This window comes from Heliangelus exortis, chromosome 20 (assembly GCF_036169615.1).
Source record: "Heliangelus exortis chromosome 20, bHelExo1.hap1, whole genome shotgun sequence".
NCBI lineage: Eukaryota > Metazoa > Chordata > Aves > Apodiformes > Trochilidae > Heliangelus > Heliangelus exortis.
Window position 1 is genome coordinate 9,752,194 of NC_092441.1, and position 13,692 is coordinate 9,765,885.

Here is a 13,692-nt window from a genome sequence, read left to right on the forward strand (position 1 = left end):
CACTGGATGCTCCCCATGAGAAGGTCCTATTTTTGGTTGCTTAAACTGACCAAAAACTTCAACTCGGGCTCAATGTTCCCAACTTGGACGTCTGCTTCCAGATGAATTTTTCCAAACATCTCAGCCATTCCAGAACAATGCTGTTTTCCCATGGCAGGACTCTCCAGTGGCCTCAGGAGCTGCACTGCCCCAATGCAGTCACATTAAGACATACAAAAGTTATAGAAGAGAAAAAATAAGAGATAAAAAGAGATAGAAAAGAACCCAGAGGAGGAACTAGTGGAGAAAGAAAGCTGAAATACTGATGAGTGGTTTCAAAAGTGAGGATTAGACATTCAGAAGGGGAAATTAAAAGACCAGCTCCATAACAGCAGCAGAATGAGGAGTCTGAAGGCAGACAAGTTATAGAAGAGAGAGGAAACACAGAGCTAAAGATCAGAACACAAGAAGTTGTCTGGTTCCCCTCCTGCTCCCAACTCAGCTCAAGCTGTCAGGAACAAAACACATTCTTAAAGATGTGCCAGGACAGTGACTTCCCAGCCCCCTGCCACAGACCATTTCTCTGCTCTTAGAAGGATTTTCCTGCTCCTGTCCAACTCAACTCAACCCCATTACCAAAACCCTTCTCCTTTCCTTCCCAGACCAACTTGTTTCATTCTTCTGGATGTCCCCATCTCAGCCTTCTCTACCCCAGCACTTCACCTTTCCTGCCAGCTCACACCTCACCCTTTCCAACCACACTTTGGCCAAGCCCAGGTCCACGGTACCTTGGAAGAATCCTGGCCCAGCCTCCACGTTGTCCCCAGCTCAGTGCAAAGCATCCTGAAGGATCAACCCCCCCCAAACAACACAGAGCATTTTCCACAGTTTTTTTACAATTTGTTCACCTTTAAATGGTGACCCTATACACTACAGTCAACTTTAATTTGATTAAACCTTACAAAAGAGCCACCCTTTGCAGATGGCCCTGCTGAATTTCACCCTACTTTCTCAAGCTGGGTTGGACAACTCCCAGCATTGCTCCCAGCACAGCTGCAGCCTTACCCACCTTGGGAATACACAGGAGGTGAGTAAGCACCCCAAGTACTTCAGCATCCATGTCCTTAATACTGCTGAGCAGTCAGACAGACCTGCTCCCACCTATGAATGGCAACTTCTTAATTTCTGAGTGTAATTAACCCAGCAACACCACATCTCTTGCAGATTGGTCACTTGAACCCATGTTCTCCATTGACTGCCTACAAGAAAGTCTCTCAGGACAGCATCAAAGTCCCAGTATAGGTTGGGGGCTGAGCTGCTGGAGAGCAGTGTAGGTGAAAGAGACCTGGGGGTCCTGGTAGACAAGAAGATGCCCATGAGCCAGCAATGTGCCCTTGTGGCCAAGAAGGCCAATGGCATCCTGGGGTGCATTAGAAAGGGTGTGGTTAGTAGGTCAAGAGAGGTTCTCCTCCCCCTCTATTCTGCATTGGTGAGGCCACACCTGGAGTATTGTGTCCAGTTCTGGGCCCCTCAGTTCAAGAAGGACAGGGAAGTGCTTGAAAGAGTCCAGCACAGAGCTACTGAGATGATTAAGGGAGTGGAACATCTCCCTTATGAGGAAAGGCTGAGGGAGCTGGGGCTCTTTAGTTTGGAGAAAAGGAGACTGAGGGGTGACCTCATCAATGTTTTCAAATATGTAAGGGGTGAGTGTCAGGGAGATGGAGTTAGGCTTTTCTCAGTGGTGAGCAGTGATAGGACAAGGGGTAATGGGTGTAAATTGGAGCATAGGAGGTTCAAGTTGAATATCAGAAAAAATTTTTTTACTGTAAGGGTGACGGAGCCCTGGAACAGGCTGCCCAGGGGGGTTGTGGAGTCTCCTTCACTGGAGACATTCAAAACCCACCTGGACACGTTCCTAGGGGATGGACTCTAGGGGGCCCTGCTCTGGCAGGGGGGGTTGGACTAGATGATCTTTCCAGGTCCCTTCCAACCCCTAGGATTCTATGATTCTATGATTCTATGATTCTGAAGTTAAAATTTTGACACTTAGTTCTTCTCCCCTGCTCATAAAGCTCTCCCACAGACCAAACTCATTTGACACAACTGACTCTTAAAGCAAGGACTTAGAAGAGAGCCACAGCAGACTTCTCATCTCATCAGGACTCCCAGGAAGTGCATTTTGCTGTCCCAGAGTTTGACTGCCAGAAACCCAGCCCAGGCTGCAAGGGAGCAGAGATGCTCGTGTGCCTTGTTCTTACCTCTGCTGTCAGCAGCTGCCTGGGAAGCCCAGAGCCAAGACATCCCACACTTCTCATGCTGCTCCCCATCACCCAACACCAGGGAAATTACCCTCCCAGCCCATGAGAGGTCCCTGAGGAGGTGTTCTCAGCTGGCTGCTAACACAGCCTGGGAGACAGATCCAGGCTGCAGCAGCTTTATTGCTTTTTTCAATTTTCTTTTTAAGAATTTTACAGATCAAGAAAACACTGAAGCAGCAAAATCGTAGACTTAAAAGGTCAGGGAAAGCTACACACAGTACTGTTTTGTGTAGATACATTTTTCAATCCAATGCAAACTCACTGGATTTCACACCACTCCATCAGGCAGCACAGGCAGAGCTTACTTGAGAGACATGAAATATTTTTATTTTATCCTCATCACCCAACACAAGGTTGTGTTCTTTAGGGACTGCATGCAACCCCAGCTCTGCTCTAAAGAGTTAAAAGGTTCCTCCCAGACCTTCCAAAGGTGGCCCTCCTGATAGTTAATATGAGTGTATTTTGATTTTGACAGATTCCCTGGGAGATGAAACACTATCACCCAAGTCAGAAGAAAAAAAAATAAGAAAATTAACAGTTTATTTTGGATGCCCCATGAAAGATTTGAAAATCCTTGTGAAAAAACACACACAAACCAAACCTTATCTGTCCTTCCAAATAGCATTTCACATTTTTTCATACATTTCAGGGCCATGGTTTAGCAGTGGCCTTTGCAGTGCTGGGTTTATGAGTGGACACAATGATCTGAAAGGACTTGGCCAAGCTCTGTGATTCTGTATTCCCCACTTTGTCATGGGGGATGGAGCAGATGATCCTTACGGGTCCCTTCCAACCCAGATCACCCCATGATTCCTTACACCCAGAGCACAGCCTGCACCCACTCCTGGTAAGTGCCAGATCCTCTGATGCCAACTCAGATGCACAGAAGGGAATCAGTTCTCTAAAACCTTGGTTAGGATGGGGTAACCCCCATCCCCCTGAGCTCCTGGGCAAGAGCCAAGAGAGTTTGATGCTTTAAGATAACACTTACCTGCTGCTGCCACAAAAAACCTTGCCTTACTGACTAAACATTTTTCCACATAGGGAAGAAACAAGGGGGAGACCTTACAAAGTTTTTGTCACCACTTATGCTCAGTGCAACCCCAGAAGAGACAGAATCCTACAGACAAAACAAGGCAGAACCTGCAGAAAACCAGCATGCAGGTGTTTTAAGCCTAAAAAGAGATGCAAGAAGTGCCATCTAACCTCAGTTCTGGCATTCCCAAATTCAGCAGTGTTCACATTCAGCCTCAGCATTCCTCTTGATAGATCACTGGTGACAAAAAGCAATGTTTATTACCTTCTCCCCTAAGGAGGCTCCAGCTAAGCAGCACATACTGCAGACAGGACACTTCTCCAATAAAACTGAAGTAGTTTCTATTCTGTACAATAAGTTTGAGAAGCAAAATAAAAATCTATCTGCACTGTCTGGGGTCAGCCAGGTTATGGATGGTTATTTTACATCTGAATATTAAAAGCATATGCTCCTCTGGAGATTTTGGAAAAACCTGAACCTGCTGGTGCTCAGCCTTTCTCCAGGCATGCTGAACACCTTCAAATCCCAAAAACCAGAGAACCTGAGCCATCTCAGAAGGGGGTCAGAGCAGCTCAGGATAGGAACTCAATCTGATGAAAGCACACATTGTTTAGACAAGATGACAAACATCTTTTAAAATTTCAAACTTGATCTTGAATCCTTTCTTATTTACAGACTAATCCTAACAATGAGGTAATACATCCACAGCCCCATTGGTTTCTGTCTCATCATTCATACATCCCCTGTACACAAGGCTAATTAGTTTGTACTACAGCAAAAATGTTCTTAATAAACAGAAACGTGAAACTTCAGGGTTCCTTTTTCGATTCTGCAACAGCCATGTAAAAAAAAAAAAAAAAAAAAAAAAAATCATCTTTAGGAGCAGCATTTGACTGTGTGTATCCTGCCTGGGCTCTCTGCACCAGAAGCACTGGGCTGAACACTGCCCTGGGAGGCACAAATCACATCCCTGCTGCACTGCAGCTCCTGTGCTGCTTGCAACAGGTCTGCAGCACCAACACCTTCACCCACCCTCTGATTTTACAACATTTCCCTGTGTGTGTGCAGAGCTACAGCCCCAGGCTGAGTCCCTAAATTGTGTTTTGATGGGAGCATGTCAGGTTCATCAAAATTGAGCACTATGCAGGAGTCAGGCTTTGAGCAGAGAACTGGCACCAAAGAGCTCTGAGTCCACCTCAGAGGTTTGTGGGCCAAACTATGACCAGAGGTAACACAGCAACCTTTGTTATGCAAAGATATTAGAAAAGAAAACCAGAAAAAGATAATGCTTCAATTTTTGTTTCACTTTAGAAATTTGACTGAGAAATTAAAAATGTTACATAACCAGCATCATGACAGCTTGTTTACTGAAAATGAACCATTTTGGATAAGAACCTCCTGCACGTTCACTCTGTGCACAGCATTCACTTGACCAGTAAAAGGATGTAAACAGTGGCTTGGTTTTGCAGCTTACCCATTTCTAACCTTATTTTTGCTATGGCATGGATTTTATAGGAGATGGAAGCAAAAGATTCCATCCTCAACCCTGGATGCCAAAGGGGGAACAACGTGGTAAAAATGCCAAACCCTACAAATTTTGCAAGCTCCCACTATTTACCATCCATCCCAGTCCTATATTCTCATGCAAGTCTGCCACAATGAGAAAACAACATCTCTATCAGGGTAAAACAAACAGCATTCAGGATTTCTGAAAGCATTCTTCCAGAATTATTGCACTAGATTAGATTGCCTCATCAACAGGGCCAGAGGCCATTTACACTATTTTCTTTCTTTATTTTTTTTTTATGTAATAGATGAAAGGATTACAGAAACTTTTCTGGAGCCAAATTTGGAATTAATGATGGGAAAATTCTTTTGCTAATCCTTCATCTCTCCCACTGCTAGCAGACTCCTGAGGCTGGCAAAAAACAATGTCTCCTGGTACCCTGCTTCTACTTTGCTCATCAGTGCAAAATACTCCACTCAGGAGGATTGGAAAGGACACAGGGCTTGGAGCAGAGCTTTAAAATCTCAAGGGCAGAGTTATCCTGAAAATCTGAGTGGAGAATGGCATGAGACTCCAATCAGAATTTGGATGCATCACAACAGAATCAGATGAGACTCATCTGCTCAGGGGAGATGCCTGCTGAGCAGCTGCCTCTACCTGAGCCCAGGCTCCTGTTACAAACACTGGGGAAAAAAAGGAGCTTTTCAGGGACATGCTGTGTGTGCCCTGCTCTGAGGTGGATGTGTCAGGCAGGCTTGGGGGATAACACCTGAGCTGGGGGAAATCACACCTGAGCAGTCCCTGCTGGGGGCTGCTGAGCAGGGAGGAAGCTCAGAGGTGGGGAGAGGGATGGGTGGGAAGAGAGAGAGAGGGATGGGTGGGGAGAGGGATGGATAGGTGGGGAGAGAGGGGGGTGGGTGGGGGGAGAGAGAGAGGGATGGGTGGGGGGAGAGAGAGAGGGATGGGTGGGGGGAGAGAGAGAGGGATGGGTGGGGGGAGAGAGAGAGAGATGGGTGGGGGGAGAGAGAGAGAGATGGGTGGGGGGAGAGAGAGAGAGATGGGTGGGGGGAGAGAGAGAGAGATGGGTGGGGGGAGAGAGAGAGAGATGGGTGGGGGGAGAGAGAGAGAGATGGGTGGGGGGAGAGAGAGAGAGATGGGTGGGGGGAGGGATGGATAGGTGGGGAGAGAGGGGAGTGGGTGGAGGGAGAGGGGGGTGGGTGGAGGGAGAGGGGGGTGGGTGGAGGGAGAGAGAGAGAGGGATGGATGGGGAGGGGTATGGATGGGTGGGGGAGAGAGAGGGAGGGATGGGGAGAGGGAGGGATGGGGAGAGGGAGGGATGGGGAGAGGGAGGGATGGGGAGAGGGAGGGATGGGGAGAGGGAGGGATGGGGAGAGGGAGGGATGGGGAGAGGGAGGGATGGGGCTACATGAGGCTGGTATCACCAGACTGCCCCAGCTCTGCAGGAGAGCTCAGCACCACCAGAGCCAGAGCCCCCCTGTGCAGGATGCCCTTTTACAAACCTCAAACATTGCTCCTCAGCACTGCCTGTCAGCCCACCAGAGACATAAAAATAGATAGTGCCAAGTAACCACCCTTTTTTAAAAGAGAAGTTTAATCATCTTTCAGTCATTTAACAAACACAAAAGAATTTACACATACCAACTCGACTCGGGAAGTAAACTTTGCATAATTAATCAGGATGCCTCCCATACTTGTGCAACTGCAAATGCACAGCTACACCAACTGGCACTGAAGGGAAAATGCCTCTGGTTACCTCCAGGAGCTGGAAAGTGCAAATATCTCAGCTGAACAGAGAACCTGAGCTGCCAGGAAAGGAAAAAAGCAGGCCTGAACAACAGGTACCCAGCTCCCTAAAGCCTGTTTAATTAACCCTCAGACACAACCAACCACTTGTGCATAAAACCCTATTTTATCATCATGCCAGAACAAGCTAAAGGCATCCAACTGATTGCAGGAGGTGGGAATGTCCATAGCAGGTCAGAAAAGTGGAAGCCAATCTTCCCACTGAAACAGAGAATTTATAATGGAATATTTGACTTAGAAAAAAATACCTGCTGCAGCAATTGAGGACCAACTTCTCCTGCCTCCCCATCACACAGGTAATGCCATCATCACTGATCCTTCCACTGGGAAGGAAAGAGATTCCCCAAGCAAGGGGAAAATTACTGGACAGTTATCAGACAAAGCACCCAAGAAAAGTCTGTAGGTAATTAAGCACAGGGCATAAAATAAGATATGCAAAGGGAAAACAGGCACTGGAAAGCACTGCTAGTGATTTCAACTTGCCCAGCATGCCAGTGGCCATGTAACACCTGACCATAGCCCCTGTATCCCCCCCCCCCCCCAAAAAAAAAAAAAAAAAAAAAAGGAATTGCATAAATTCAGAGAAAACCCAGGAGGTCCAACTAACCATGAAGCTGAGTTATCTGCTTCCCTGTAGGAGTCAAAGAATATTTCCCACCTTTTTCAGACTGCTTTTTTCAGACAAACAAGGCTGGCAGGTTTTATTCTCCTGATTGTAGAACAGTGAGAATCAGAAGCAACTCAGGGCTCTCTTCTCCCAGGAGCTGGCCCTGCAATCCTCACACTCTCTGGGCATTAGAGACATTTTCCACCTTTTGAGAAAGAGCTGCTCAAGAAAGAGCTGACAGGAAAACTAAGAATTTTGCTCTAAGCTTTGGAACTATCTATAAGCCAAACAAGTCAAAACTGGCCTTATTTGCACCAAAAAAAAAAAAAAAAAAAAAAAAAAAAAAAAGGGTTAAATGCACTCCCAATTTCACAGATGTTTCCAGGCTTCGTTGCCAGGAGAAGTCTGGCATGGCCAGGCAGAAATGCAATGGTGCAACACTCATTACCTTCAGGGTCCTGAAAACAGAAGGATTTGGGGAACCTTCCCCTACCCCCCCAGAAGGAAATGGGACACAACTCCTGTTTTTTCCTGATGGGCAACCTGGGCAACCAAGGTTTCACAGAGAATTAGTCAACATGCTCATGATTCCCACCTGTTTTCTATTTAGAGGGAAAGAAACCAATTAATACCACTTTTTAAACAAAAATTAGAAGACAGTTACAAGAAGGTTACAACAGTTAAGAAGAAACTTAGGAAACCAAGATTTCTACCTGAAAATGTCTTTACTCACATGAGTCAGAGGAGGATCAAAAAACATGAGGATCAAAAAATCACTAAGCCCAGCTTCTTCCAGCTGCACAAACCATTTCTTAACAAACTTAGGATTTAATAAACAAATGTTCTAGATGGCCCACATCTCTCCTGGATTTAGTTGGGAATGCAAGGCTGGCCTCTTACTTTACTGACAGTGGGAAGGGAGCTCCCAGGTAGTGCTTCTTGTAATGGGATTAAGACAGGAACCCCCCCACTCTGAGCAGACACAGAGAAATAATACAAAAAGGGGAAGGGGGGGAAATATGGGTCCAAGAAGTAGAATTCAGCTACCATTTATTAGCAAGTAAGAGGACATTTACCTTCTCAGTGGTTAAATACAACACAACCCAAAGATAAACCATATGGCACAAGCCTTTGTGCAAAGGAGAAAGCTGGCAAGGTTCCAAGGCTCTAATTGAACTATTACCATGTTGTAAGAAATGAAAAAGTCAGGAGGAGTGGAGGATCTGCTCTCCTAGGGACAGTTGATGTCATGTGAACAATTAAGTGAGTGACAAAGAGTGTTTAACAGGAGAGCAGTTGCCCTATTTGGATACTGGCTCATTTTAAAGAAAATAGGTACTCTTCTAGTTCAATATTGCACTTAATTTGATCCTGCATTCAATGCCACGAAACCTTCAGACTCCAAATCATTAGTAGACAACAATACAATGCTCCTTCAATTGCTGGCTCAAGACTTTTCCATTTAATTAATAAGGAAAGACAGAGAATAGGAATGCTCAAGTGAAACCCAGCAACACATAAAAGCTTACTGTAAAAACAAAAAAAACCCCAGTCATAAAACTGAAAACCAGAAAAGATCAAGTACCAAACCAATTCTTTACTTTGTACAAATAATCAGCAACTTTTTCTTTCAAAAGGCAAGCTTGATAAAAACATACCAAGTGCATGTTACCATTTCCCATGTCCCATTGTAACACACAGCAGGGTGTGTGGTGAAACACAACCCAACAACCAGGTCATGAACAGATGGGTTCTGTAGCCCTGGTCTGTAGGTAAAACTTTACACTATTGTCATTACTTTGTAGGCAAAAAGCTGTGCAGTTGCATGAGTAAAAAAAAAAAAAAAAAAAAAAAAAAAAATAGATAAAAATGAGGCAAAAGGAGTCTCTGTAAATCTTGTTCTTACCATTCTGTTCATCCAGCTCATTCCCAATTTCCTGCCCCATTTGCTTTTGCCGGGATATGATTGAAGAAAGAGCATCAAGTCCAGCATCTTGCTCTGCACCAGAAAAATAGATAAAATTACATGAGAAAAACTGCTGAGATACCAGGCTATGTACCACATAAAAGATGTAGAAGTGAGGAAAAAGATTTACTCTGTGCTTCAAGAGTTAAAATGTATCAAAAAAATACATCAACCCAACATGAAAATGAAGCTTTATGGCAACAGCACTCTTAAAACAAAGTGAATGATGGGTAACTGATTTGTCTGCTCTCACTGGGACATTCAGCTGAGACACCTAAAAAATAAAATCCAAAAATTCAACATTCAGCTGTTACCTATTCATAAATGCAGGAGATTTTGCTGGCACATGCAGAGATCTCCCTGATTAGCCTTTTTAAATTTTCCAAGAAACTTTTAACGTTAATAAAAGACAAACAGGTGATGCAAAGCCCAAAGAATTCAAAAAGCTTTTTGAAGCTGGGGAGGATGGAGTGCATGGAAGAGAGCCTGAGACAGAGGGGACACGGGGGGCAGTTTGATGGGCTCCCACCTGCCCTGCAGACAGTTCTGTATCAGGAACCACATCACCTTCACTACTCCAGTTTGCAGATACCATCTGGTCCTTAGCAAGCACCTAATCAAAGTGTGCAGCTCTCCTTGCTCAAAGCTGTCAAGGAGAAGGACAAGGAGAGATGCTGGAGGCTGAGGGAAATAAATCTAAAGACCTTTTTTAGATCAGGTAATTTTTACCTCGTTCCAGTTCAGGAATATATCTAACACAGCCCAGCCTGAAGCACAGCAGTAACACCACTGCCCCTGTGCAATTCATGAGTTCTCCACTGCAAACCAAACACATGGATGTGGTCTAAATCCTGTCCTACAGGCTCTTTGAAAATTTGATTTAAGAAGATGTTTCCAGTTAAAAATATTGCAAGCACAATGCTGCTTCTGCAAATATAGAGAACAACCACCTGGAACTATGATGTTTGACATTTCTGGAGAATAAAGATGCAGCCCAGGTTATTACATTGAATTTTTTTCTCAGAGTCCTTGTGATGCTTATTGAAAACCAGAAAGCCTCCTGTACCTTCTATGATCCTTCGCTGCTGCTGCCTGAGATCCCCAAAGCCAAGCCCTCTGGTTTCCTCAGATTCTTCCAAGAGCCATGGGTTGGTTACACCTCGTTTCACCCCTCCTGCCATCAGGCTAGACCTGAAAATAACTTCAGTAAATAATTTTCACCACAGAAGCCATTCATCCAGTCACTTGTGCTTGCAAGACTGGCTGGATGAGACACATGTACAGATTTGTTGGACTCGGTTCTTTGCAATCTTGGCAGAAATCAGCCCAAAAGAATCTGCAGCTCCAACAGCAAATGCATCTTGCAGGCTCCATAGTTCTGCCCAGAAGTGGTACAGCAGGGAGAGAATTCATTTTGCACCAAATAACCAGGCTACATAGTAAAATGTTATGTTAACAGCAAACACTGCTTACACGTGGAACCCTCAGCATCCAAACTGCTGCAGAAAGAACTGGGAATACAGATATCAGCCATGTATTTGTTAGGAAAACACTGAGGGACAGAAACCTTCCCACAGTAAAAAGATCAACACATTAATACAGACCCAATCAGATGTGGCTACAGATTTTCTGCAATCCTGAACCAACCATTTCTGTACTTCAAACCCTGGAGCTGGAAGTTACAGGGTTGCTCTCCCAGCCTGGTGTCACCATGAGCAAGAAGCCAGGCACATGTGCTCTTAAACGAAAGAGTAATCAAGTTCTGGGTTTTTTCTCAAAGAATTATGACTTGAGGCTGTTCACATTATAGACACTTCCCTGATTACAACAGAAAATGAAGTTTTTCATGTGCAGGGCACATAAATTCAAGCAGGAAAAAGAAATGCCACTTCAGGATTTTTCTCAGTATATTTCTGGTTTCTGCCTTTCAGCTTTTCATTGGTTTCTCCTACAAGAAAAACCTGAGCTGACACTGTGAACCACTGGAACCCAAACCTGCAAAGATTTGGCATAAAATTCATCATAAAATCAGTTCCTCAACAGCAGGACATAAGCAAGGGATTTTGCTTTTCCTTCTGGTTTTTTGCACACTCTGTATGTTATTCCCATTTTATCTTCACCCTATTCTTTCCCAAAACACTTCCACAAGCACCATAAGAACAGAAAGCACTTTCAAGATGTTGCAAATTCTCAGAAATTTATAATTACACTAAGATCTATTTTTTTTTGTTGTTGTTGTTGTTGCTGTCACATGCTGCTTCTGTGTGTTCTATACTGAAACGCTGCCATATCCTCAAAATTATTCTGTGGTCAGAACCCTGCACCCAAAGCAGTTAATTCTGCAGAGGTATCCATGGAGCTGGGGCAGGGGCTGAGCTCCAGCTCTCAGGGAGATGACTGAAGTTCTAGAGCAAGGGTTTGTTCAAGCAAAACCCTCAACTTGTGTCTAGGGGTTCCTTGAGGAATTGTGGTGAAGGAGAGACATCTCCTGGCCGTGAGATGAATCAACAGTGATGAAAAAATAATTCACCTCTGCCATGGGAGTTTCAGGGGTTCCATAAATCCCAGGCACAACCAGGCTCCTCCTGGCATCCACAGCCTGGTATGTTTTAAAACCCTTTACTTCTCATTTGAAGATTTTTATGTATTCGTTCAACTCCATCTCAAGGTGATGAGTTTGTCAGAACAATAAATTAAAAACAGTAACTTTTTGCTAGAGGAGTAACAAGCACATTTTGTAAATCCCAGCATCTCAGGGAACCATCCTGAGGATGCTGGAACATCACTGGGAGCAGAGCCCAAGCTGCTCCTCTGGCAGAAACCAGCTGGCACCCAAACCCAGGAGCTGGGATTCCTCCAGCCTTCTGCATCTCCACTAAAATGTCCATGGATTTCCCAGGGTAGGGAAATCAGGCCTGATTAGTCCAAGATACACACCCCTGAAACACAGTTTTACACAGTCCCCAGCTTTCTTCACTGCCTCGAGGGACTAAACACACTCTTCTGTTTTCTAATCTCATGACTGCTACCAGATCCACAAAGCTACAGGCAGCAGAAATGTGACACTTCTGGAACTGCAAAAATCCCTGCAGTGCTCCCAGGGCAGCAGTTCAACCAGCAAGCACACAAAATCTAGGGTCAACAACATCTGACAAAATTACTCCAATAAAGCAAACAGAACATTAAGCTCTCTGCTTGATAAAAAGAGCACAACTATTCCTGCCTGCTGGAGAAAAAAAAAAAAAAAAAAAGCACCAAGGCAAGCAAATGTGAAATAATTTGCACTGCTCACTCTCTCCCACCCCCCCCTATAATCTGCCCTATTCTTGTAGGTTGGGTCATGACAACTGGGCTGCTTGTTACAATAATCTTTGACATGTTTGGTAACTACCTTCCCACACCACACAGCAGAACTTCCTACTTCCTCTGATCTGCCCATGTTTCACTTTGGTGGTGTGAAGATTAAAGCTTATCCAATTAGCCACCCACTGCCCCCGCCAAGTTAATCACCTAAACCTTTGAAACCCTCCCAGAGCAGTGGAGTGTGTGGATGGCTTCTGATTATAGGAGCAGATTTAACTAATTACAAGGCTTAGCAAGGCACCCAAGTATAAAAGCTGATGGGGTTTAAAACCAGGGAGCTCTGTCATTGCTCAACAAGGGAGGGCTTATCTTCCAGAGGGCATTGTTTCACTGGTAATTCTTAGAGAACTTCCCAAGTAACTTAGATTAGTCAACCAGTGCTTACTTCAGACCAAGGCCACACATCAAGGCTTATGGGTTTAGAAGACTGATCAGCAAGACTGAATCCTGAACAAAACCTGGGTCATATGACAATTGGTTGTCTGATCACTTGAAGGTTCCCTTAACCACAGAGTTACAGACTGGGGCTCTTTGAAGTGCCCAGGGCAGCTCAGCTGGGACACACAGGTCAAGCTCCAAGTGATGGGGAAGAAGTGGGGGTATTCTCTCATGATTTAATTGCTCACTCTGGCTGTTAGTGTATTTCAGGAAGCTTCAAGCTAGTAAATAAAACAAGTGTAATTTTAACATGCAAAGCAAAAGCTCCCCCTCAAACCAAACTAAAATGAAACAAAGCAAACAAATGAGCACTTCCAAAGCCCCTCCAGGTCCCTTCCCAGGTGGAGACTTTCCCACCAGGACCACTCCTGATGGATGCCCAGAGAAGGGACAGCACTGCCTGCAGCTGCCAGAGGACTCCCCAGCTCCACTGGCACAAGACCCAATTCCCACGTGTTTCACATTCACTATGCTCTTGACACCACTAACCCCCAGCTGGGTTAACTGGTCCCACTGGTGTCACTGAAGGGAAGCTGCATCACCCCAGATGCTGCACAGCTGCCCTTGCAGCACCTCCAGGATCCCAAATTCCTTCCCAACCCATGGGCACAGCCCCTCCTGCAGCTCCCAACCACCACCAGGTGCCTGCAGAGC

At 45.1% G+C, this 13,692-nt stretch overlaps 1 protein-coding gene across 1 annotated transcript in view; it reads right to left on the reverse strand.

The window, feature by feature from the left end:
- The window catches only part of STX8 (syntaxin 8), a 100,800-nt gene that overhangs the window by 74,935 nt on the left and 12,173 nt on the right, over positions 1–13,692 (reverse strand). Inside the window, exons 5-6 of the mRNA XM_071764519.1 lie at positions 10,304–10,428; positions 9,178–9,270 (exon numbers count right to left, since the gene is read on the reverse strand). Coding sequence (XP_071620620.1) covers positions 9,178–9,270; positions 10,304–10,428 — 218 coding nt within the window. The remainder of the gene's footprint in view (positions 1–9,177; positions 9,271–10,303; positions 10,429–13,692) is intronic.